This window comes from Poecile atricapillus, chromosome 14, assembly GCF_030490865.1.
Source record: "Poecile atricapillus isolate bPoeAtr1 chromosome 14, bPoeAtr1.hap1, whole genome shotgun sequence".
In the NCBI taxonomy this organism is placed as follows: Eukaryota; Metazoa; Chordata; class Aves; order Passeriformes; family Paridae; genus Poecile; species Poecile atricapillus.
In genome coordinates this window covers 2,781,195-2,807,024 of record NC_081262.1, presented here as the reverse complement: position 1 = coordinate 2,807,024, position 25,830 = coordinate 2,781,195, and the positions used below count along the sequence as shown (strand labels likewise).

The window sequence follows — 25,830 nt, the reverse complement described above, 5'->3', positions numbered from 1 at the left end:
TTTTGATTTTCCTTCTCCAGCTAAGCTCAAGAACATGTACCCTGCAGGCTGTGATGCCTCCAGCTCCTGCCACAGAAATAATGAGCCTTGCCCTTGGAAAACTAACAGCATTCATCATTTATCTGTTAGAATATCCATCCCCACCACCACAGCCTGCACATGTGTTTCCAAACAGAGAGTATTTCAGTTTTCTGCTGAAGAGAAAATGCCAAGCTGTTCTCTCAGGCTGCCTGCAGTCCAGCCATGAATAGGAGTAGGAAGGAAATGCAAACTGCCAGGCCCATTCCTTCAAACTCACAGAATATTCATGTCAGATGCAGATGTTAATATGAACTGAGACTTTTTTCCCCTTTTTTCCTTTGAGGCACTCTATGGACACAAGTTTTTCCACGCTCTCCAGCATGTACTTACCCTCAGTTCCACCTCTTTGCCAAGTAAGTCGTACAGGACTGCTCCTTTGGAGGTGATTTCAGAAGCAAGCTGTCTAGCTGCCTTCAAGTCAGCAATCTGGGAACACAGCAACAGCACTGAATAGCAGGAGAATCCCCAGCATCACAAAGAATACCCATGGTATTTCTCATTTTGCTGTCAAAATTGCACTGGAGGTCAAAACTCTGCCAGAGGTTGTTCTCTAGAATAAGTGGACAGAGCCTCTCTTGGCTTTGAAACAGTTCAGGTGAGGCCCTGTCAGGTACAGGTTTCTGAGTGAAACCCCAGATACTTTAGGCCAAGGAAAAAAAAACCCACAAATCTCCTCAGAACTGTGGCTCAGGCAGTTGTTGGTTCATGTGCTGCCCAGGACAAAGGGAAATATCACCTTTTTCATAAGGAGAAGTAAAAACTTCATATACCAAAAGGAATGGGACGAGCCTGCAATGTAAGTAATGAAATTTTGAGCATCTGCCAAGTGGTTTATCCTTGTTTTTTCAGAGAGACACATCAGACTAACCCAGAGGAGAATCACTTGTGGGTCTGCCATTTTCTCAAGAATCACAGGAACTGAGAATCATAGAATGGTTTGTGTGGGAAGAGACCCTAAAGCCCATCCACTCCCACCCCTGCCATGGGCAGGGACATCTTTACTTACAAAAGTAGTAACAGAAATTCCTCTTATTTAGCAAAGTGCTGGGTTATTGTTTTTTTTCAAATATTTAGAGAAGGTGCTTCTAAAATATCTAGAGATGGCTTTTATTTTAAGGGCTGGAACAGCTTTGATGTCTGTTAGGGTCACAGGAAGACTTTCCTTTCTTTCAATGCAAATGGGCTGAAAATCAACTTTCAGTCAGTATTTTGGAAGCTCCTCCTGTTGCAAAAGTTTAGTAGATAGAAAATAATCTTTATTCCAATATTTCTATGGTGTCCAAAGCATTTCAATACAAACAGAACCAATTTTGTGCCACTGTTGCCTTGTATTATGCTTCTGGTTGAGAATTCAGAGATTCAAATAAATCACAGAACCCCACCAACTGAAAGTCTGATATAAAACCCTGCATACTGCCTTGCCAGAACATTCTCCATTTAAATTTCAGCTAGAAAACAGATGAGTTTTTCCCAAGTGAACACAAGAGTGCCAGTTTTGCTTACTTTTGAGCCCAGATCAAACTTGAACTTGGTGCTGTCCTCCTCGGGGAGGTCTGCACGCTCCCCTCCCTGGGTGTTCATGGCCCCGTAGAGCACCGAGGTGACCTTGAGCAGCTCCTTCACCGCGTATCCATCGGCCTGGTAAAGCTTCTTCGTGTTCAGCTTGATGTGAGCCTTGGTAGCCTTGGGCAAGAAAGAAAGAATTCAGCAGTCACAAAGAAAAAAATCCTCAGTTATCTGCACTCAAAGCTCTTTCTGGGGGTACCAGGCTCTGCTGAACAGAATAATTCCTCCTGTTTGGACACCCAGTTTGCCTCATCATAATACTGATATTACTAGAAGAATTTTTTTCTGAAAGCTGTGCGCTTTTTGCATGTCAGAACATTTGCAGAAAAACCCTCAAACTATCATTATTTCTTCCCTGAATAAAGATCTGCAAAAACCCTATGCACCACTTAAATTCAAATTAAGTTTAAGTGGAAAGTAAGTGCTGCCCAGGTCTTGTGGTGATGCTGCAGAGAGGTAAATTTCACCCTTAATGAGTTGCAAGAATAAGATCAGTTATCCTAATTTAACTGTCTTCTCTTCCATCAGCACCTTCCAAATGTTTTCTTGTTTCTCTCAATTTTTCCCCTGCTATGATATTAGTGATTTCATTCCCTTGCCTCCCATCTCTGAAAGGTACAGACAGAACAATAAGGAAAAAAACATTAAAAATTCTAAGATTATCTTTTTGTGCTTCAAAATAATAAAGGGGGAAAATTACTATCTGTTACAAAAAGGGCATAAATGTCATTCTTGAAATTCCTGGTAAGTTTATATTATAAATGAATAGCCACAAGGAGCCAACCACAAATTTCAGATTAAACTTTGAGGGAGTCTTTGTGGTGGCATAACTAAACAAGGAAGAAAAAAAAAAATAAATTATGATCACTAGCTGCAGATCCAAAAATTAAGCTTAAAAATGACACACGAAGCACAAAAGTGACTTAACATCTTATTTTCAGTAGATTTTTAAGATGAAAGTTCTGCTGAAATGTTTCTCCTTTGGGAAAGCTGTAGCAGATAGAGCCTATCCATGAGTCACTGCTGGTATTACACAGCTTTGGTTTTGCAGTGTTCCTGGAAGGAATTCACTTTCCCTCAGGCTCTGACAGAGTAGGATCTTCAAGCTGGGGGAAGAGACTCAGATATTACAATATTTGATACAATACAATTAAAAGCTCTGCATTGAGCTTCACTGAACAATGGACTGAAGGAAAAAATCCTATGAAACTAAAGAGAGAAAGCAGCACACTTCAAACCATGGATTTGGCTCCAGCTTTTCCAAAGAAACAAAGCAAATGCATATTGGCCCATGTTTGGCCCATTCAGGTGTATTTTGTCAAAACTTTGTGACTTTAAAATCAGATTTTATTTTTCAACAAATGTTTCCCCAAAATCTCAACCCAGCAGAGGAAAATGACTCTTTGTATCTGTTTGCAGAGAAAGGACCCAGGGATTGGCTGGAGTTGTCTTAGGAGAGGGTCAGGTGGGATCTCAGGAAAAGATCCTTCCCCCAAAGCGGGGGGCACTGCCCCAAGGCTGCCAGAGCTCAAGGTCCCAACTCTTCTGTGATTCCTTGAAAATTGAAGCCCAAACTTCCAGAACAGGCTCCTGATGCTGTGCACCCTGAGCCAGGGGAAAATGCGACTCACAGCACAAAAGATCCCTGATTGCTTTTGAAATGCTGGTCTCAGAATGACCTCCAGTGAGCCAAGACACAAAGTGAAAAGCCAGGTATGTTCACCTCCCTTCCCTTGCAGTAGAAGCAATCTAAAAAATTAATTGCAGAAACAGCAAGTATTCCATTTTAGGAGAAGTGGTCATTAAATTGACAGACTCTATTAAACATCCCCTATCCAAAGGGGACTGATGCACTAAATTATAAAGGATGTTGTTAGAAACAGGAGTTCCAATTTCTGCTTCATTCACCCTCAAGAGAGTAAAATCAATGTCTAGTAAGAGGAAAAAAAAGATTTTTCATTCGAAGGCTACTTAAAAAGAGAAAAAATACACAGACAAATTTATTTTTCAGACTGGCACAATGGCACTGTGGAGTCAAGAAGACAACTTCATGTTTGGAAGTACACCTCCATCACTTCATGCTTGAGACACCCACCTATTTAATTTGTTTTATTTTATAACATTTTTTTTCTAGTTTTACAGAACCATTAGAAAACACAGCTATTTATTCTGAAGATCAGATGGTTAAATGCAACAAAAAAATATAAATATACAACAAGAACAGCAGCAACAGCCAGAAAATTTGCTTAACTTCACAATCTGCTTCATTAATATCAAGAAGCCAAATCTGTCTGTGATGTCTGACTCTTGCAAAAGGTTTTCTGCCCTTGGGTTGCTGAATTTGTTTTCATGAATTAATTTCTATGAGATGAACTCCTATTTGTTGCACTCTACTTCAAATTTGGATCCAAGTGGGATCAAGCAGAAGCCAGATATTGAGCCCCACTGATCAGGGCAGCTCTAGGGAGGGAGCTGGTTAAAAACCCACCTAAGGTGACCTTGCAGGCACTTCAGAACTTTTGGGTCTGGGAAGGAGACATTTGGTAAATTCTCCAGCTGCCAGGAACACAGAGCAGTATCTAATTTGTGTGGAAAATTAACACCTCCCTCACTCCTTGTTCAGTAAAGCAGAGCAAGGCTCCTGTTACATTCCCTGGTGATTGATCTGTCCTGACATTCTCTTCTGAGGCAATTCTGTCTCCATCACATCTGCCCACGGATACATAAAGCCATTAACTCCTGGGGAAGATAATTGTGGAGTGCATGGACAGTGAGTTATTAAGGAAATGTCTACAAGCTTCTCTCATCCTGAAAATACTGAAAACCTACAATAATGCCCACATTAACTTGTAATATTAACTGAGTCTAAGTACAGGATGATTAAAGTAATTTCCATTCATTTCATTTTCTGAATCATATTATGTAATTCTCCAAAACCCCTGGGATTTCTGACATGAAATCAGCTAGTGAAAAGCATTACATTATTTCTGCTTCCAGACTTGTGCTTGGAGGGGGAAACCCTTCCAAACAAAACAGACCTGTTCACTCCTTCTCATGATGCTCCAGGGCTCAAAAGTACATTCTAATATGTACAGGAATGTACCCTGCTCTGAACATGGCAAAATTAAGAATTAATAGAATTTATGGTGCACACTAGTCACAAATGACAAGGAAAATATTGTTAAAATGACACTTTAATATGTTTTAAGTTCTTAAAAAAAGTGTTGCAATGCATCTTTGGTATTAGCATAAAAACTTCCATTACTTCCAGATCCACCTGCAGCCCCAGAAAGCTCTTTTCACATCATGAAGAGTGTTAATCTAAGAGTGTGATAACACCAAAGGCTCACACTGCTTCAAAATAACATGAATTATATGAAGAACAGTGCTGTTTTATTCCACAAGACTAAAAAATTTGATAGCCCAACCTAAATATGCTCATGCATAAAAAAATTGATCTGAGAGAAGAACACATGCCTTGATCTATGGGAAATCTCATACAACATATACCAATACATGATCCTATATCATAATGAGAACATCAGAAATTAGGATTATTCAAGCACAGGAAAGAATCAGGCATCCAAAGTTACCAATAACCATGGTGGGATCTCTTCTAAAACAATTTAAATACTTTAAAAACATTTCCCATCTACAGCTGGGTCTTCCACTGTTACCTTTTATTTATAAATAAGGAGAGATAAGGATGAATACTGGTTTAGATCCCAATATTTTATTTAGATCCCAGTTCTGCAGAGACAAGTACAGAATGTCAGTAACAGCATGCCCTGTCCTCTTCAAATTTCCACCAGCACAAGACACAGGATCACAGAAGCATGGAATGGTTTGGGTTGGAAGGGACCCTAAAGCTCATCCAGTTGCACCCCTGCCATGGGACACCTTTCCCTGCCCCAGGCTGCTCCAAGTCCTGTCCATCCTGGCCTTGGACACTTCCAGGGATAAAGCAGCACCAGAATTTAACACAAACTCAGCCACCCCTTGCAGGGAAACTCTGTGGGGTTAAGAGAGAAAGCTCTAAAGCTGCCATGGAACCAGGATTTCAGATTTTCAGGATTTCAGCCCAAGCACAGCTCCTGGGCAGACTCACCATGAACTGAGCCACGGCTTTAATGAAGAAAACCCGGTCCTGCTCCGTCTCCACATCCACAGGAATGTCACTCTGAGGTTCATACCTGTGCAAACAACGGCTGGAGATTAGAACAGAAGAGCCTGCTTCAGCTGTGAGGCAAAAATCAAACACAAAGTAAGCACGGACAAGACTGGAAAATAAATGTTAAATTCCTGCTGCAGACTGGGGGATCCAGAGCCTGGAATGGACAGAGTGGGGTTGCACAAACTGCAAGAGCTGTAAAACCTGACACACTGCACGAGCTCGTAGCCAGACATCAGTTCAAACACACTCCTCTCACAAGTAAAGGAAACTTATGGAAAAACTAACTGAAATCTGTGAAATGCTTAAGAAAAAACATGAGTGAGATGCAGAAACTTCTAGAAGTGGCCAGTCTGCAGGAACCAGGGAAGAATAAAAGGAAATTCAGTGATTTGGACCCTCAGTGTAATAGCAGCATTTTAGAGGCTATTCAGGCAACTTAATCCAAGTAATTTTGAATGGTTGTGAGTATATCCCTATTTCATTACAACTGCAAGAGTACACTGCAAACTTATAACAACTTGGTAATTAAAGTTAATAGATATTAATTATTAATCTGGGCCAAAAAATAGTGATCAGGCAAACTGGTCAATGTTGGTTTCAATTATAATGTTCTACTGCATCATCTTAAAAAAAACTTCCATAATTTTACACTTAAATGGGAGAGAGAAGTATAACAAATAATACTTCAAGACCCAGGAATATTTAACCAACGTCTGTCAATGGGTTGAGTGGGTGCAAAACTGCAACTAGACAGTAGCAGATTAGAACCAAACCATTTTATTTCTTTTAAACATGTTCTGGATGCAGGACAATACCACAATGAGCCAACAGCTGTAGCAACAAGGCAAGAACTGGCTGGGTTTTGGTGAAGCTCCCACAACAGATCACCCTGTTTGGATAAAAGGACAGACATGGACAGGATGGCTGTGGAATTTGGAGAATATGGGAGAGAGATAAGGCTGCTTTTGATTGAGTGTGCCCACCGTCAGAGTGCAACCTCTGCCAGCACTGAGTCACTGGGTTTGCTACTCCAGGCTGTGTCATTAAGCTACAAACCTGCAAGCTACCACATTTCTATTTGCTATTTAGAAGAGCAGAGCTCAAAGAGTGACAAAGTATCACCGAGTTCCCTAATTTCACAGCACACCATCAGTTCCAAGCACACTCCCCACATCACAGCATCAGCCCAAAATCTGTTGGCCTCATCACCAACCTTTTCACCAGCCACAGCAGCACTTCTGACACAAGCATGAAGTTTGGGGTGTGGAAATTCTCCATGGATATAAGTCGAGGATACCCCAGCGCCCTCATCATCTCAGTAAAATCTGAAAAATGAGGAAGAGCAGGGATTCCTTCTTATATATCCAATAAGGGCTTTGCCAAGATTGCCATCTCCTACAGAGTGCTGCTTAATTACCATGAGATATGCCCGGTACAAAATTAAACCTCAATAATTAACATCAATCATCTAATTTCAACAGAAAACACGCCGAAGTGAAAACAGGCGTTTTTAAGGAGATTCACTGAGCTGAACCAAGGCGGGCACAGCCTCTCCCTGCAACCCCAGCATTTAATTGCGTTCGCCAGGGGCGGGGGGAATCCCGCCCGGGCAGGGCTGTGCCGCCCCCCGGCAGCGGGGACCCCTCCCAGGCGGGGACCGCCGGGTTCAGCCCCGCACCCCCGCGGCACCGCCCGCCGGCAGCTCCGTGTGCGGCCGAGCGGAGCCGCCCGGGAGGCCCAGCCGGGGCTGCCCCGTCCCGCCCGGCCCGGTCCCGCCGCCCCGGCCGCGCTCACTGCGGAGGTCGCGGAACGACATCGCCGGGACCCGCGGCCGCCGCGGCTCTGAGGCAACGCGCTACGGCGGCGCGGCGGGGCCAAACCCCGCGGGAAGCGAAGCGCGCGGCCAGATGGACACGGCATCACGGAATGGCGGGATAAACTGGGCTGCAGGAGCGCGCTGAGATCGGCGACTCAACTGTGACCGATCGCCACCGTGGCAACCAGACCACAGCACTGAGTGCCACGTCCAGCCTTTCCTTAAACGCTTCTTGCCACAGCGAATCCACCACACGCATGGGCAGCCCATTCTAATATCACCATTTCAGGAAAGAAATTCTTCCTAGCGTCCAACCTAAACCTTGCCTGGCACACTTGAGACTGTGTCCTCTTGTCCTGTCCCTTATTCCCTGGGAGCAGAGCCAGCCCCCTCCTGGCACGCAGCTGCCAGAGTCAGATCTGTCCTCCCCAGCTCCAGCAGGAGCCCCCGGGCTCCCTCAGCCGCTCCACACAGGACATGGGCTCCACACCCTTCCCCAGCTCCCTTCCCTGCACCCTTCCCCAGCCCCTCAATGGCCCTCAGCAATGGAGGGGCCCTCAGCTGGACACAGCACTGGAGCTGTGGCTGCCCAGCGGCCAGCACAGAACACAAACACCGTCACTCCCTGCTCCCCGGCCTGGCTGTGCCCCGGCACTCGGCGGCTCCGGGCCCGTGTGCCGGGGGCTGTGGGAGAGGCGGCGGCTGTGCCATGGCTGTGGCCCCCGCGCTGGGGACACCCCCGGGCTAAGCTGGGATGGAGTTTGTGACTCTGAAGGGAGGGCTGGGAGCCATCCCCGGGGGATTCTGAGGAAGCCGGGCCGTGTGTGCTGAGGGGAGCCCGTCCTGAGCCCGGCTGGAGTGCCCCGGTGCCCCTTCCATGGGGCTCCCGCTGTTTGTGTTGCAGAAGAGCCGGAGCTCCTCGGCCTCTGGCCGGCCACGGCTGCTCCGAGGAGCTGCTGCTGGAGAACCGGGCCTGGATGAGCCCCGGCAGAGGCCGGTGCCCAGGGGGAAGAGGCCAAGGAACCCTGGCACTGGGAAAAGGAGGAGATTCCACCTCTCGCCTCTCCTGTGACTCCCCAGCCCCAGCTCGGCTCTGGCCTTGCTGGACACGGCAGGGAATGTGTGACCGAGCCCGGGCACTGGGACATTCCCACCCATAGCTGTTAGGAACCCTTTTTGTTATTAGGAAAAATAGGTTTCCCAGAAGTCTTCTCTGCCCCCAGTTAAAGTTCTTCAAAGCGTTCAAGTTTAGGATTTTTAGGTGTAGGTTTCATGTTCTCAGCCCTTAGCTGAAGCTGGGAGGAGTAGTTAGTTCAATAAAGTTCATGTTTTCTATACATCGCTGTGTTGACTTCATGTTGCCTGTGAGCTGCAGGGACACGGGGATGGATGGTTCTGCACAAGGGCTTCAGGGCACGAGTAAAGTTGAGCCTGAGTGTCCCAGCAGGGTTTGAATGAGTATTGAGGGTAGCTGGAAGTCAGAGTGTGGGTGATGCTCTCCTGCCTGCATCTTCCAAAGAAGCTTTTCTTTGCCCCCCCACTCTGCACTGTGCCATGAGCTCCCCAAAGGCCCAGAGTGGTTTTTGGGTGTCCCCAGAAGGCTCTTGCAGCCCCCTGGGGCAGCAGAGAAGGTGAAGGAGCATCCCTGGGGTGCTCAGACAGATCCACGGAATTGCTGGGCTGCAGAAGCTGCCACTGAAGGCATCCAAGGCCAACCAACACGGCTTTTGTATCTTCTCATCTCCCAGCTGCGTCTGATGGTGACTGATCCTGGCAGCAGCTTCGTAATAAACTTCTTAAAGGGTGTCTATGTCCCAGGTTTGTCCCTACAGACACAACCCACAGCAGTTTCCATGTTGATGGATCAAGGAAGAACAGCGTGAGGGTTTCTGTGCTGACAGTGGTGATGTCCCTGGACAAAGGAGCTGTGACCACAAATCTCTGCATTTACACTGGATGGAGCAGCCACAGCTCTTCCTCACAGGGTCATCTGTACCTCAGGGTGGCTTGAGCTGAAAATATCTACATGTCAGGCTGATCTGTGGATGTCTGAGGACATTCTGCAGAGCAGTTCACAGTTTTTCACTTCTAACTGCCCATGCTTAGGAAACACACAGATGTGGACTCTGTAGTGAGCAATACTCATGCACATAATTAAAAAAATAATCAAAAGCAAGGAAAGAGCAATAAATCCCGAAAGAATAAATACTGAAATGAAATAGTTACATTAGAAAATAGGAAAGGTGTTTAGAGACTGTGTTTCTTATGCCAGAAAGCCATGAGACAGCAAACTTCGAATAATTCACCTGTTCAACAGTATATCAGCAATCCCTCTTGTTCAGTGAGATCAAAGAAAGAAGGAACCATTCCCCTGCCCTGCTCTGAGTTACACTCAGTAATGATGAAATATGTGGGGGAAAGCTAAGGCTGTAAAATAAATAAAATAAATTCCACAACTGAAGTAAACACTACACTGAGACTCTAAGTAAATATAATTAATATTTATATATTAATGTTAGGCAGCACACAGGTGCTGCTGGAGGTAGGGTGGATGTAGCTTTGAAGTAAGCAGAGACCCAGAGAGGAGCAGCCTCTCTGGCAGGAGTTCAGACTCCATCCACAAAGGATCAACTTCTCTCCCTGCCCATTTCCCATTTCTGGCAACCCACACCTGATGGAAAACACCCCTCTGCTTATTCCCTTGCACATGAACTCACCTCCATGGAAACATCTCCCCCTTCCACAGCCCACACTCGAGGAACTGGCTTTTCTTCTGTTCATCAGTACAAAAGTGGAAATTTCCTTGGAAAGGAAAGAAAACTGGCAATTTTGGTGCAGGTTTCAGTGGCCATGGACAAGCCATCAGCTGGGACTGCAGGCTTGGAGTACAGAAACTGTCAGATTCTCAACCTAGAAATAATCAGCTCTATTCACCTCTCCCTCTGTTGGCCCTTTCAGCCATCAGACATCTTGTTGTAGATTAAATGCAACAAGTGGTTGGGAGTGTTTTTATTTGTTATTTTGGTTTGTTTGATTTTTTTTCAATACATATATTTTCATTCTTCATGTTCTACTGTTCTTTCCCCAGAGGTTTTGGAAGGTTTTTTTAGCAGAGCTTGGCACTAAAGCTTCTATCACATATTTTAAAGTCAAATTCCCACATCCTTGTATTATCCTACCTGGCAGATGGACCTAAACCAAGTTTTTCCCCTGTGGTAACAAATAATTCAGGTTAGTGAAGAGTTGCTGCTTCATGAGATTCCCATGGGACAAGCAGTTATTTGGGATCAGGCTCACCTGGACACCACTCACCAGGGTCAGGGTGTTATTTTACAGCTTTGGCTTTCCCCAGGCTCATAAACACCAAGGGCTGGAGCCCCTCTGCTTTTCTCTGGGCTGGGGTATAAATGTGCTGTTGAAAACATGATCAAGGAGTACACAAGTGATTTTTAACCTCATTTCTCTAATATTTTTTTTTTAATTAGGAATTAAAAAAAAAAAATCAAATGAACAGACATTCTTCAGATTCTTCAAGCACAAAAATCAGAAAACACTCATCTGTGCCTGCCCTCATGGTGGAAAAATGGGTAAAAAGTCCTCAGGCTTCTTTTGCATCTCAGGAAAATCCTACTGTGAAGCTGCTGTACACTTCAATATACTCCAAGTCACATTTCACATACTGTGGGAAAAAAAAAAAATTAAATGATGGTCATGATGGTGGAGAAAATACAACTTGGATTGTTTCCCAGCCTACCTGTTATACCAGGTTTTAGCTTTACAAATTGCTTGAAAGACTGGAAAAGGAATCTGCCAGATCCTTTGCTCAGAGAAGGGAAAAACTGAAAACCAGAACTAAAATCAGGCAGGGTAGGAAGTGATGAGGTTTTCATTTGGCTGGTTCATTAAATTGTACAGACACTTCATGCTCAGCTTTTTGCATCCACTTTTGCCTTTTACTTACAAGTTGGGCACCAATTTTTGCTCTTCCAGTCAGAGCCTTCCTTATTTCCCATCTGGGACATGAATTTTCACCGAAATTCTGTTTTCTTTCCTGGGCTGCTGCCTTATCCACAGGATCTGAGGTTTCTGTTTGCAGATTTCATGGCCTTTGAAGAATTTCATGAGCAAACTCCTTCCTTCTCACTTTATTTAACATTAACCTCATCCCTCCAGGGGTGTGGAAGGAAAAAAAAACCATCCCAGGAGGAGGGGAAATGGCCAGGGAATCGCTGGGGGAAGTGAAATGCTCTTTGTGCTGAGGAGCCTGGGGAAATCTGAAGGTCTGGGGAAGGGAAATAAGCAGGAATGTCACGTTTGCTGTAATTACAGTGCAGAGCAGCTCTCCCTGTTAATGGGCTGGCATTAGAGGAGGGTTGGGTGCCCAGGATAAGCTGAAGCCCATGGATCAAACACCAGGGGTAATAAATCAACAGCTGGCCTTTGGTGGCTCAGCAGATGAGCAGGAGAAGCTACTTAGGATGAAAAAACACTCCTGAGCAAGGAGATTTCCAGATCCATCTCCGTCTGTGTCTGACAGGTCAGGAGAAGAAATTGGCTTTTCATTTATATTTGATGAAAAACAAAATTACACACCCACCCTCCATCAGCTCCCTCCAAAGCAAAGTGCCATTTGACCCACCCAAAGCCAGCACCAAGTGCTGATTTCCCAAAGTCTGCCTAATTCCTGGAGGTCCAACTTCAAATGGCAAACACAGCTTGATTTAAAGCCAGCACAGCCCTCCCAGTGAGCCTGGGAGCTGCAAGTCCTGCTCATCCTCACCACAAGGCACAGGGGATCCAAAAATCCTTGTTTTCTCATCAAATATCCCAACTTGGAAAAGACCCATAATGATCACAAGATGCTTTGGTGTGTTTTTCACCAATATTTTGGCTCTTAGAATACCTGACACAGAGAACAATAGCCAGGGTGACAAGGACAAAGAAGGACAGGTCACAGTCACCCAAATTTACCCTTTTGGATAAAGATCACCCAGAAAAACACTGCCCAAGCAGGAGGAAACACAAAGCCCTCCTCAGCAAAAGGGTGAAATGAACCTTCCTGGGCCTCTTCTTCCCCAGGCTCCAAACTTGGCACAACCTCTTTATTTAACTCATTGCAGCCACAGAATCATTAAGAATTCATTAAATTCATCAAATCATTGGAGAAACCCTCCAAGATCACTGAGTCCAACCATTCCCCAACCATCCCAAGGCCACCACTAACCCATGTCCCCAAGGGCAACATCCACTGCATTAAAATGTCTAGGCTTGGGTACAATTCCAGAGGATTTCCCCCCAAAGTTCAGTATTTTATATCCACAATAAATTAGTGTAGTCAGCATTTGGGCACTGCCATCAAAACTAGGGACACAAATGGGTGGAAATGAGAGTTCTTCCAGGATTATCCCAAATATTCCTTCCCTGTGGAGGTGCTGCCTGGTTTTCCCCCTTTCTGAGAGGGGCTCTCAGGGCAGTTGGAGGCTGGGATGAGGAGACCTTGGGCTGGGCCACTCTGGGAATTTGCTGTTCCTGTGCTGGCAGAAATGTGTGATCTCAGCAGCAGAATTAAATGTTGCTCAGTTCTAAGGTGAGGGGAGCTGGTTTGTGTTCAGCACTCCTGGAAACAGGTTTGTGACAGGGAAAGGTTTGGAGTGGAAGCAATGGAGGGGCTTTGGGCAAACCATGAGCTGCAGGCAGTGGGGGCAGGGAGGGGATGGCACTGCTGAGCCCTCCTGTGGAACCTCAGCTCCCAGCAAAGCCAAAGGGATCCCTGAATCCAGCTTCATCTCCTGGCAGGAATCCCAGCCACAGCAGCCAGGCACAGTCACAGGGCCACACCTCACCTGGAAATAACCCCCTCCTTGGAACCTCCTTTTCCTTCTGCAGAACTTCTCTCAGCTGTGAAACTGAGCCCAGGGGAAACCATTCCTTCTGGATGAATCCAGATGAATCAGCTTTGTCACCTCTGCCTGGTGGAGGGAGACCTTACAACCTCCATGGCAGCTGTTGCACTGCAGTTCTTACGGGATTTGAGGAATTATTATCCCCCCTCAGTTATGAGGTAATGAGGATCTCAGGCTCCCCAGGCAGGAGAGAGATTTTCCCTGCAGTGCCTTCATCAGTTGTTAAGCTGTTGGAAAAAGTGTGGCCACATCAGAAAAACACCCCTGATGAGGATATCTGGGCATCTTTATGAGCAGAGCTGGCATGTTCAGCCAGAAATCTCTCTTGACTTGACCTCCAGAAAATATATCACACTGCCACTAAACCCAGGACCCAGCCTGAGGTTTCATTACTAAGAGACAAGTGAATAACCCTCAAAATCTTATCCAAAGCCTATTGGGGCTGGTCTCCAGGATGGGGAGGCTGCAGAACAGGAGTTGGGGTGATGTCTGCCTGCAGCTCATCAGTAAATGTGATTAATTACACTCCATCCCTACGTGGTGTGCAGCACCCTCTGTGCAAGTTGCTGCAGCTGGTTGTGCCCAGCAGAAGGAGCCCAAAATGAGGCTAAAAAAATCTCATTTCCATGGGGAAGACAGAAGCTGCTGAGGCAGGAGGCAGATGTGGTCCATGCTGCTGCTCCCAGAGCTTCCCTGCAACAGCAGGAGCAGGAGTGGGTGAGGGAGGAGCAATAACACAGCTTTGAATTGGATTTGAATTTGATTAAGAGGCCCTTTTCCCATCAGAAAGAAAATCACACACAAACAGCCCTGGCAGACACAAAAATCCAACAGGTTTTTCAGCCCAGCTTGTGGCATCTATTGACACATTTATATACAACCCAACCCCCCACATTTTGGTGAAGATTTTGTAAATGTGCAGAAATCTGATGCCAGAAAGAGCCTGATGTGGGCAGGCCCTGGCACAGGGTGCCCAGAGAAACTGAGGCTGCCCCTGGATCTGTCCAAGGCTGGGTTGGACAGGGCTTGGAGCAGCCTGGGACAGTGGAAGATGTCCCTGCCATGGCAGGGGTGGCACTGGATGGGCTTTAAGGTCCTTTCCAACCCAAACCATTCCATGATTCTGTGACTGACATTTCTGCTCCAGTGTTTGAGCAGAGCACATCCCTGCAAGCACCACGAGAATCAGGAGCAGCAGCCACTCCTCCAGCCCCAGGAGCTGCCCAGCCTCAGATCCACTGCTCCAGCAGCTGATTGGGAAGCTCCTGCAGGAACACATCCAAGGGACTGCTAAGAATTGTTCAAGTTGCTTTTTCACTTCATTTTGCCCAAAGTGAGGGGGAGGGAGATTTCCCACCAAAGTGTTTGTGATCCAGCAATGTGCCTGGGGACTGTCAGCTCCCAGACCTGATTTGGTGATTCCAAATCAGCCAAATAATGCTGGAGGAAGCACATTCTGTGGTAGCTGAGCTTCCAGCATCCAGCAGTCCCACCTGGAGCATCCTGAACCTGCAGTCTCAGTGCCTCCCCTTCCCAGCTCCAAGCCAGGTTTTGTATCACGAGGTGCTGCCAAACTTGGGGGGAATTTTTCTGGAGCCCTCTCAGACCTTCTGGCAAGAGGGAAATGCAGAGCACATCTCTCACCTGGCAGTGACTTGAATGCTTTGCTGAGCACAACAGAGCAGTGCCAGTTTCAGTCCAGGGTGAAAACACATTTTCATCCATCACACAATCCCAGAAGGTGGCAAACATCCAACACCTGGGACAGCTGGAAGGCTGGGAAAGACCCAGAGCAAGACAAGGCAACTTCTTAATCCCTTGGTTTTACAGCCTAGGATATTAAAGGTATGAAAACACATCAGTTCTCAGAGCAGCTGAGGGGCACCCCCACTTCTGGAGCCCCCAAACCCACACGGGCTGCTGACCCTGCCTCCTCTGCTTCCACAGGGTGGGTGGAGATCCCCTGGGCTGGGAGGAGCAAGGGCTCAGCCCTCACACTCACAGCCACTTATTCCTCACAGTGACTGCAAATGTCAGTCCAAAGGAGATTTTCCAGCTTCCCCCTGGGAGTTCTGGGGAGCACCCTGAGCTGGCAAAGCACTGCCACAGCCCTGAGGAGCAGGTGAGCGGCTGCTGGGAGGCTCTGATGAAGATGTCCCTTAGTGATTCCACCTGGGGTTAACCCTGACCCTGCCCAATTTAATGATAATTGAGCTAAATGATAATTAGTAGTGTTTTTACTTGGAGTGGGTCAGCAGGGACACCTTCCACTGTCCCAGGCTGCTCCAAGCCCCATCCAGCCTGGCCTTGGACACTTCCAGGGATCCAGGGGCAGCCACAGCTGCTCTGGGCACCCTGTGCCAGGGCCTGCCCACCCTCCCAGGGAACAATTCCTTCCCAATATCCCATCCATCCCTGCCCTCTGGCAGTGTAAAGCTTGTCCTGTCCCTCCATCCCTTGTCCCAAGTCCCTCTGCAGCTCCCCTGGAGCCCCTTTAGGCCCTGGAAGGGCTCTGAGGTGTCCCTGGAGCCTTCTCCTCTCCAGGTGAGCACCTCCAGCTCTCCCAGCCTGGCTCCAGAGCAGAGGGGCTCCAGCCCTTGGAGCATTTTGTGCCCTCCTCTGGACTCTCACCAGCAGCTCCAGCCGGGTTTTCCTTGTGCTGTGGCCCCAGAGTTGGTTATAGCAGAAGTGGCAACCCGAGTCTACCAAGCAGGGAGGAAATAAACGCTGCATCCTTTTATCTGCTCCTTGAATTCCTGAATCCAAACTTGGAATATGGAGGCTGCCCTGCCTGCCAGGGCTTAAACATGGCTGGGGAAGCCGTGCCCTTGGGCAGAGGATGAGGACAAAGAGCCCAGCCCGGGGGCAGGATGTGAATAGAGATGAATTTCAGAGAAGTTCTTGATCTTATAGTTTAAACCTTCTGGCTTGAATTAGTTGAGAATCCACATGGAAACAGAGGAGACCTGGCCAGCTTTGAATCCAGGCTTGCATCCCAAGTGCCTGGAGGCTCGCTGGAGGGACGGCAGCTGCTGAAGGCTCTGAGTGAGTGCCAAATCCAATAGAGCCTTTCTGAGCTGGGAACACTCATTTATCACGGGCATGTGCTGAAACACCGGCTGGGAGTGACCTTTGCTGTGTGATGGAGTGAGGTCCCTGGCTGTCATCGCCTCAGGGGACGGAAACAAGCTGGAAACGGGATGGAAATGGGATGGAAATGGGATGGAAATGGGATGGAAATGGATGTTCCCGTTCTGTAAACGCTGACAAAACCCCAAGGGCTACCCCAGGGCAGCACTGGAGATGGTTCAGTCACACAGAGCCTCACGCTGCTTCCTGGGCACTCACATGCTGATGGATTTCTCTACCTGGTAACGCTCCCACTGCCTTTTCTGGGAAGTTTGCTGCATTATTGGGAGTCGGGATGGGTTGATGAGCGTTTCTGTTCTGCAAACTGCTTCTGGATGGGGAGGAAAGCACCTTGATGAGCAGATCCTGCAGTAATACACACGGATGAATTCCCCCATCAATAATGGATAGATAAAGTGAAAGCTGCCTTCAGGAGGTGTTGCTGCTGGTAACAGCGCTGGGGGAAGGGGTTTAGCCCTGCAGGGTTCTCTGGCTGGCTGTTTATCCCTTAGTGACCCCATGGAACCTCGGGGTTCCCAGGGAACATGGGACAGGACCAGAGGAAACGGCCTCCAGCTGCAGCAGAGGAAGTTTAGGTTGGATATTGGGAATGTTTCTTCATTGAAAGAGTGATGAGACACTGGAACAGGCTGCTGAGAGCGCTGGTGGAGTCCCCATCCATGGAAGTGTTCCAAAAGCTTGTAGACGTGGTGTTTTAGGGACTTGGGTTAATCATGGACCTGGCAGTGCTGCCACATTGGATTTGAAGATCTCAGAAGGCTTTTCCAACCTAAACAATTCCGTGATTTTCCCATGCAGGACCCTGAAGATGCTCTGCTCTCCCTGAGCACCCCTGCAGCTCTCAGGCTGCCCAAGAAGCACCAACAGCTTCATAGCCTGAGACCATTCCGGGACAATTTCCCAGCTCTGATGGTGAACATCACCTTTAATAAATAAATTAATTTACCAGCCGCGTGTCCTCGGTCACAGCTGTGTCCCAAGCCCAGCCTGGCAGGACAGCAGCTGTTGGGAGTGGGGTGCTGTTCCAGCCCCTCTTCCTGTGGCTCCAGCTGGCTCTGAGCACCCCATGGATCAGGATCCAGCCCTGGCTGAGCCTCGAGCGCTGCAGTCGCTATGGAGACCCGCCTGAAATGCATCAATATGGAGAGGAACAGCTCGTTCCTCATGTCCCCATTCAAGGGACATGGGAGAAAATCCCATCCAGATGGACCACACTGGGACAAAAACGTCTGGAGTTGTGTGATTCCTCTCTAGGGAATGGCATCCATGTGCTGTAGCCCTGGGCTCTCCCCCAAATCCAACATCCTTGTGGGATGAGCCCACCCCAGGATGCTCCTGCTGCCATTAGATGGATTCACACAGGGAGATCTGTGGGGTGCAGATGTGCAGGGTTTGTCTGGGAAGGGGAACATGGCTGGAATCATCTTCCATGAGTGCCCCAGGGCCGTGTTATCATGGAATCATGGAATGGTTTGGGTTGAAGGGACCTTAAAGCTCATCCAGTTCCACCCCTGCCATGGCAGGGACACCTTCCACTATCCCAGGCTGCTCCAAGCCCTGTCCAGCCTGGCCTTGGACACTTCCAGGGATCCAGGGGCAGCCACAGCTTCTCTGGGCACCCTGTGCCAGGGCCTGCCCACCCTCCCAGGGAACAATTCCTTCCCAATATCCCATCCATCCCTGCCCTCTGGCAGTGGGAAGCTGTTGCTGCTGAAGATGAATAGATCACACGGACACAGGTCGAGGTGTGGTGAAAGAAAGAGAAAGTTTATTTTTCCTCCCAGGATTTTTAGGTTTCTGACCACGGCCAGGGATTGGATGGTCAGGATAACACTTTCTCACTGCACTGGCCATGAGAGATGTCCATCACAAGACGTGTAACAGAAAGAATGTACACATATCTATGTTTACAGTTACTGTCCTGGGAAAGTCTTTAGAAAACCATGGCAGCAAGCTCAGAAGCTGAGTTTTCAGGGTGACAGGAAGCCATTCCCTGTGTCCTGTCCCTCCATCCTTTGTCCAAAGTTCATAATCTGTTAATGAGCAAATGCCCTGGTGTTTGCTCATTCTGGGGGAGGCACCTGAGGGTTCATTTTCCCCCTAAACAGCAAATCCTTACCCTGGGCTGCTCCTCCACGGCGTTATTTGTCACTTGGAATAACCTGACACCGCTCGCATCACTGGAGCCACAGCTGTGACTCCTGTGTCTGTTCCCACTGCAGCAGCTTCGAGGCAAACATCTTATTTTTGCCAAAAAAATGCATTTTCTGGTGCATTCAGGCAGGTTTGGGGGATGAGCCCCACGCTGCTGCTCCAGGAGGGACGTGGGAGCCTGGAGGGGCTGCACTGCTGTGATTTGGGGGGCCCCAGAGAATCTCCCCTGCTCCACTGATGGCAAAATCACCTTCCCCAGCACAGATCCCTCCCTCCCTCCCCACTGCCAGGGTGTGGTGGGCAGGCAGCGTGACCAGGGCCACCAGGCTTGTCCCTGCCCTTGGGGTTCCCCTGGCTGGACGATGGGACCCGGGGATGTCACGGGCTGTCCCCTGGTCCCCGGGGGAGGGGGGTGGCCCCCGCAGCCCACCCTGCCTGCACAGGGGCTGTCACCATGCCAGCACCAGCCCAGGGGACAGCAGAGGGACACCGAGCCTGGCAGGTGAAGGACTTTCCCTGGGGCTGTGTGATGGGAGGGACAGGGGCTCTGGGGAGACTGAAGGAGTCTGGATCCTTGATCCAGCCCCTGTGACCCGCAGTCGAGGGCTGGACCCCCATCCCTGGCCCCAAGTGATGCAGCTGGGGACCCTCAGTGGGGCTGGACCTGGACCCCCATCCCTGAGTGACTCGGGGACCCCCGGCAGGGCTGGACGTGGATCCCATTCCCGTGGGATTCCCGGGGGGCTCCGTGCTGGAGCTCCGCGGGGGCAGCGGCGCCGCGACCCCCGAGTCCCACCGGGCATCCGCAGCCCCGGGGGGCGGTGCCGCCCCCGAACTCCCCCTAAGCCCCCCCAAAAACCCCCTCCCGTCGGGGCACGGCGCTGGCAGGAGGCGGCTCCGCCGCAGACGCCGCTCGGTCACCGCCGCGTTCACCTCGCGGAGCGGGGGCTGCCCGTGACACCGGGAACAGCGGGAACACCGGGAATACCGGGAACAGCGGGAATACCGGGAGCACCGGGAACAGCGGGACATCGGGATTGCCGGGCCCGCGGAGCCGGGTGAGCGGGCGGAGGAAGCGGCGGAGCCCCGGGACCCCCGCAGGGACCGAGCGGGACCGGCTGGGGACCCTCGTGGGGGACAAACCGGGAGGTCCGGGAGGAGGAGGGGGCCGGGCTGGGGTGGTCCAGCCTGGAGCGATGGGGAGCCCGGGAGGACTGGGGAGCCCCGGGGGTGACCGAGCTGTTCCTGCCCCCGAGTCCTCGGCTGGGGTCTCTGCCAGCAGGATCGGGCCCCAGCGGGACGTGATGGGGCACAGCCGGTGTGGGGGTCCCAGGCGGGCCGGGGGTGGGGGCCCAGCGGACCCCGGAGTGGTGTCGCTGCCTCCTGTCCCTGCAGCCCCTTCCCGGGTCACCCAGGGGTGCCAGCCCTGCTGGGGCTGTCACGATGGCGTTTGCTCCCCTCGGGGCTGGCAGCGGTGGGTGGGAGCTGAGCAGGCTCATCCAGGACAAGTGTGATCCATTTACACCCTGCCTGCTCTGCCTGCTGCTCCCCGGGGTTTCGGCTCCATCAGGGAAGTGACCCGGGGCTGTGGCAGCCCGGGACATGCCCAGGATCTCCTGTGCTGCCTTGGGAAGCGCTTCTCTGCCTGCACCGGCTGGGGGTGGCTGCCAGAGCCAGCACCTCCATTCCTCCACCTCTCACCAGGATCGGGGTCCCCGGCCCAGCCTGAGGCGCACCCCGGCACTGGGAGCAGCCATGAGGGGCGTGCTTGGAGCCGGATCCCTGCGGAGCCTTGTCCAGCTTGCCTGGATGTGCCTGTTCTCCTCCGTGCCGGTGAGGGCCGGGCTGGGGCCGGGGGTGGCGGGGTTGGCACTGCCGGGCTCTGGCCCCTGCGAGGCGGCTCCATCCCGTCTCCATCCCGGCTCCATCCCGGCTCCATCCCGGCTCCATCCCGGCTCCATCCCATCTCCATCCTAGCTCCATCCCGGCTCCATCCCGGCTCCATCCCGTCTCCATCCTGTCTCCATCCCGGCTCCATCCCAGCTCCATCCCGGCTCCATCCCGTCTCCATCCCGGCTGCATCCCGGCTCCATCCCGGCTCCATCCCGGCTCCATCCCGCCTCCTCCCAAGCTCCTGCCCAGCCCCAGGCTGTGGCAGCGGCTCTTGGGGGCAGTCGAGGCGCTGGGGCTGGAGTTTCTGACCCAGCTCTGGGCTTGCAGCACGGCGGGGCCAAGGTGCTGGAGAAGACCTTTGAGGAGTGGCTGCGGTACCGTGACGAGTGCCTGAGGAGGATGGCGAGCGAGCCCTACCCAGCAGGTACCCGGCTGTGCTCGGGGGCACAGAGCCAGGGCTGGGGTTTGTCCCTCCTCCGGTGTCCTTGCTCCGGTCACCCACGGAGAGTGAGCCCTGGGACTGACAAGGACCTTCACATCTCGGATGGGACACCCAGGGCTGGGATGTCCTGGGGGGCTGAGGCTGCTGTGGGGCACCTGGGTCCATTTCAGGGTGGCATCAGCCCCCTCAGAGGTGCTGGGACAGCAGGGCTCGGTGTGTCTGTGCCACCAGCGTCTGAGCACTGGCTTTGCCTGTCGCTGCCCTTGGAAGGGCTGTTCTGTAACAGGACATTTGACATGTACGCCTGCTGGCCCGACGGGAGCCCCGGCACCGCCGTCAACGTCTCCTGCCCCTTCTACCTGCCCTGGTTTGAGAAAGGTGAGGATCCCTCCTGCCATCCCGGAGCTGGAAGCCAGGGCTGAGCCGTTCTGGGGCTGCAGAGGCTCTCAGGGTTCCCCTGCCTTTGCCTGACAGGGGCAGAGGGGCCCATGAATGGATGTGGGGTGAGGGGGTGCCTGGGGCTCAGAGCAGAGCCAGCTCCCTGAGCAGGGTCAGATCCATCATCCCAGGAGAGGGGTTTGGGGGAGCCTGGGGGACTGTGCCGGTGCTTCGTGTCCGCAGTGAAACACGGGCTGGTGAGCCGCAGGTGCGGCACCGACGGCCAGTGGGTGACGGTGAACGGCAGCCAGCCCTGGAGGGACTACTCCCAGTGCGAGGATGAGCCGGAGGTCACTGCCGAGGAGGTGGGACCCTGGCTGGGACCCCAGGGATGGCCGGGGCAGCCTGGCCGGGGGTGGACGTGCACCCACCTGGGCTCCCTGGCGCTGTGCTCACCTGCAGGAAGGTGCCCGCCGGCTCATGGTGAGCTTCAAGGTGCTCTACACCGTGGGCTACTCGCTGTCACTGCTCACCCTCATCTCCGCCCTGCTCGTCCTCACCGTGTGCAGGTAGGACCCGGCCCCTCCCCTGCTCCCTCCCGGCTGTGCCGGCCCTGCCTGACCCCGGCTCCTGCAGGAACCTGCGCTGCACCAGGAATTACATCCACGCCAACCTGTTCGCCTCCTTCGGGCTGCGGGCGACCTCGGTGATGGTGAAGGACGCGCTGCTGGAGCGGCGCTGGGGCGTGGAGCTGCTGCAGGTGGCTGACTGGGAGGCTCTGCTGAGCCATGAGGCAAGTGCTGGGCTGGTGGCAGCGTGGGGACCCTCGCCCAGGAGGGGCCGTGGGGGGGTCGGTGCCCACACAGCCCCTGACACCCGCTGGGTGAGTTCTTGGGGGCCGGTGGTGCCCGTGCTCCTCATGGTCTTGGGGTACCTGTGCACGGTCCTGGGGTGCCCATCCACACCCTGGCCACGCTTTTGGGGTGCCTGTGCTGCCCAGGACCCAGTGGGTGAACCCCTGGGATACCTGTGCAGCTGCTGGGTGAGCTCAGGGCCTGTGTGGCACCTGAGGGATGAGCCACTGGTGCCACCCATGCCCCTGCTGGGTGAGCTCTGGGGGTGCCTGTGCAGCCTCTGGGGGAGCTCTCAGGGCACCCGTGGCCCCAGGAGGGAGCTCTCAGGGTTCTTGGGGTGCCTGTATAACACCATACCCCAGCCCCACGGTGGCTCTCCCGTGGCAGGCAGCGCTGGGGTGCCGTGCAGCGCAGGTGCTGATGCAGTACTGCATCCTGGCCAACCACTACTGGTTCCTGGTGGAAGCTGTCTACCTCTACAAGCTGCTCATCGGGGCCGTGTTCTCCGAGAAGAATTACTACAGGCTCTACCTCTACCTGGGCTGGGGTAGGGGCCACCCGGGAGCGCGGCGGGGACGGGGACAGTGCCTGGTGTCGGGGACACCGCGGTCCCAACAGTCCCAGGAGGGTGTGGGGTGGGGGTTCTGCCACCCTGGGTGTCCCCCTCAGCGTGGGGGTTCTTTCTCAGCTTAGGAGGGTGCTTGGTTTTACAGGGTTTGCTGTGTGACTTGCAGGGACCCCCGTGGTGTTCGTGGTGCCCTGGATGGCTGCCAAGTACCTGAAGGAGAACGCGGAGTGAGTGGGGATGGAGGGGTGGAGGGATGGATGGATGATGGATGGATGATGGATGGATGGATGATGGATGGATGGATGGATGGATGGATGGATGGATGGATGATGGAGGGATGGATGGATGGATGGAGATCCTACTGGGATGCTCAGAGGCTGCTGAGGGTCTCTGAGGCACCTGGCTGGGGCTGGAAAGCTCTTGGGTGATGGTGCTGCTCTCGGTGCCCCCGGCAGGTGCTGGGCGCTGAACGAGAACATGGCTTACTGGTGGATCATCCGCATCCCCATCCTGCTCGCCTCCCTGGTAGGGAACAGCTGCCAGCCCCGGGACTGTTTGGAGAGCAGCAGCTCAGCCCCTGGCAGGGCTGTGATCCCCAGGGAAGCTTCCAGCAGAGGCCAGGAGGGAGAGTTGGCTTGCAAGGACCAGCCAAATGCACAGGGCACTCAGCAATTTGCTGACCCCCTGGTTCTGGGGGTTCATGGAGGAAGCTGGGGTGCTGAACCCCAGGGAAATGGGCTGGGGGTGGCCCCTGCTGGTTCCTAGCTGGGATTTTGGGATGGCAGGACGGGAGGAAGGGCAGCAGCAGCCTTGGCAGCACTGGGGGTGCCATCTCCTGCTGGGTGAGTGTCACAGCCAGGGTGGGGGTGCTGGGCTCTGTGTGCCCCTGCCCTGTCTCCCCCTCCCAGATCAACCTGCTCATCTTCATGCGGATCCTCAAGGTGATCCTGGCCAAGCTCCGGGCCAACCAGAAGGGCTACGCCGACTACAAGCTGAGGTGGGAGAGGGGCGGGGACAGCCTGGGGTACCGGGATAACGCCACCTCCACACCCCCCAGCCCTCCCCACGCTCTCCTCCACCCTGCACATCCCTAAACACCGCACTGGGATTAACTGGGAGTTTTCCTGTCCCCTTACTCTCCCCCAGGCTGGCCAAAGCCACCCTGACCCTCATTCCCCTCTTCGGGATCCACGAGGTCGTTTTCATCTTCGCCACTGACGAGCAAACCACGGGCATCCTGCGCTACGTCAAGGTGTTCTTCACCCTCTTCCTCAACTCCTTCCAGGTGAGCTGGCAGTGAAAGCAGTCCTTGCACCGGGCACACCACAGAGCAAAGATCGGGGGGGTCCCTCTGAGTTTGCTCTCCCTGTGGTGCTTCCATGGGAAGGGCGGCACCTCCGGGGCTCCCTGAGGCAGCGCTGCCATGGGGACCTCAGCCCTAAAAGAGACCCCAGGAGAGGAACAGAGGGGTGGGCTCACTCCTGGCTGTCCCTGCAGGGCTTCCTGGTGGCTGTGCTGTACTGCTTTGCCAACAAGGAGGTAACGTCCCTGTCCTTGTCCCTGTCCCTGTCCCCCACCTCCTGCCCAGCTTCCCCACACCATGCTGTGCCTGCAGGAGGGCACAGCCAGGGATCAGCCCCTGCTCCCTCCCCTCCATGGCAGGTGAAGTCTGAGATGAAGAAGAAGTGGCAGCTCTGGAAGCTGGACCACCCGGTGCTCTGCTGTGCCCAGTGAGGGGTGACCGGCCGGGGCACAGGGGCTGCTGGCCACAGTGGCCACAGCAGGGCCTGGCTGGAGGGCAGGAGGCTGCAGGAGGCTGTGCTGGGCAGTGCCCACCTGGGATGGCCAAGCTGGGAGGAGCTGCTGGAAGGGACATCCCTGCTGTGACCCAAGCGAGGTGGCACCCTGGGCTCCTGCCAGGCATCGCTGTCCCCTCAGCAGGGCCTCACTGGGGCTGTGTGGGCAGCACCTGCTGCCTCCTCCCACTGCCTGAGCCCCAGCAGAACCCGGCAGCCTCCCCCAGGACAGCAGGGACCACCACACCCACCTGGGCACCTGTGGGACCGCAGCAGCTGGGAGAGCCTGATCCTCAGCAGTGGGAATGGCAGATGCTGCCCAAACCCTGGATCTCACCACGGCCAGGGCTTCCCTGTTCTCCCGTGTCCGAGCCCAGGAGCATCTCACCAGCTCCCAGCCAGCCACCCTGCACAGCTCCTCACGGCAAGGGGCTGCTCCTGCGCCTCCTCCCCACCCTCATCACCCATCCATCCATCCCCTCCTCGCTGCTCTCCAGCTGCACCAACCCCCCGGTGCCCCTCGCCATGGGCAGAGCCAAGGATGGAGCCTCGAAATCACTCGGGAGTGAAGGATTTGAGAGCAGCAGCTCACTGGGACCCAACCTCCCCCATGGCAGGTTCAGCATCCAGCCCAGCCTGCTCCTGCTTTGTGGAGGGAAAGCTGGATTGCCAGGCCTGGCAGGAGCTCAGGAACCATTTTGCTGGCCAAAGGCTGAAATCCTGGGAGTTTGCTTTCCAGTGGGGTGCCACAGCATCAGCCCCCCCTGGCCAAGCAGCCTGTGGCTCCCAGGAGCAAGGGAAGCAGCTGAGGTGGTGTGAGGTGGTTTGAGCAGAGCTGCTCCTGTGCTCGCTGCAGACACCCCCAGCCCCTTGCTCTGACCACAGCTTGTCCCACCACATTCCTGCCTTTACCATGCACAAGTCCCCTCCAGGCCAAAGGAAGCAGCTGGGATGCTCCAGATGCCCATGGACACAGGAGGCTCTCCAGGTCCTGCCCCTTCCCGGGTGGGCTGGGGGAGCCTCTCCCAGAGCCTCTTGGAGGGGCTGCCTCGAGC

At 52.6% G+C, this 25,830-nt stretch overlaps 2 protein-coding genes across 3 annotated transcripts in view; one reads left to right on the top strand and one right to left on the bottom strand.

The window, feature by feature from the left end:
* CLUAP1 (clusterin associated protein 1) overlaps positions 1-7,697 on the bottom strand; it is a 55,181-nt gene extending 47,484 nt beyond the window's left edge. For both annotated transcript variants that reach the window (XM_058850056.1, XM_058850057.1), the window contains exons 1-5: positions 7,616-7,697; positions 7,035-7,146; positions 5,756-5,840; positions 1,585-1,764; positions 412-507 (exon numbers count right to left, since the gene is read on the bottom strand). In XM_058850056.1, the coding sequence (XP_058706039.1) occupies positions 412-507; positions 1,585-1,764; positions 5,756-5,840; positions 7,035-7,146; positions 7,616-7,637 (495 nt within the window). In that variant the 5' untranslated portion in view covers positions 7,638-7,697. The remainder of the gene's footprint in view (positions 1-411; positions 508-1,584; positions 1,765-5,755; positions 5,841-7,034; positions 7,147-7,615) is intronic.
* Positions 7,698-19,816: 12,119 nt separating this feature from the next.
* LOC131584476 (glucagon receptor-like) lies at positions 19,817-25,630 on the top strand. Its single transcript, XM_058849649.1, has 14 exons — positions 19,817-20,677; positions 21,065-21,161; positions 21,450-21,557; positions 21,801-21,922; positions 22,020-22,126; positions 22,194-22,354; positions 22,803-22,958; positions 23,146-23,206; positions 23,435-23,504; positions 23,888-23,976; positions 24,126-24,264; positions 24,477-24,518; positions 24,642-24,750; positions 24,782-25,630. Exons 1-13 carry the CDS (start codon positions 20,447-20,449, stop codon positions 24,711-24,713), a joined length of 1,455 nt encoding a protein of 484 aa, XP_058705632.1. The 5' UTR covers positions 19,817-20,446; the 3' UTR covers positions 24,714-24,750; positions 24,782-25,630.
* Positions 25,631-25,830: the final 200 nt, after the last annotated feature.

Excerpts from the sequence above, each read along its gene's own strand:
- LOC131584476 (XM_058849649.1), top strand. The coding sequence starts at position 20,447 with ATGCCCAGGATCTCCTGTGCTGCCTTGGGAAGCGCTTCTCTGCCTGCA. Across the intron at positions 21,558-21,800 it reads CCTGCCCTGGTTTGAGAAAG|TGAAACACGGGCTGGTGAGC; the intron begins GTGAGGATCCCT and ends TCGTGTCCGCAG. Across the intron at positions 23,207-23,434 it reads TACCTGAAGGAGAACGCGGA|GTGCTGGGCGCTGAACGAGA; the intron begins GTGAGTGGGGAT and ends TGCCCCCGGCAG.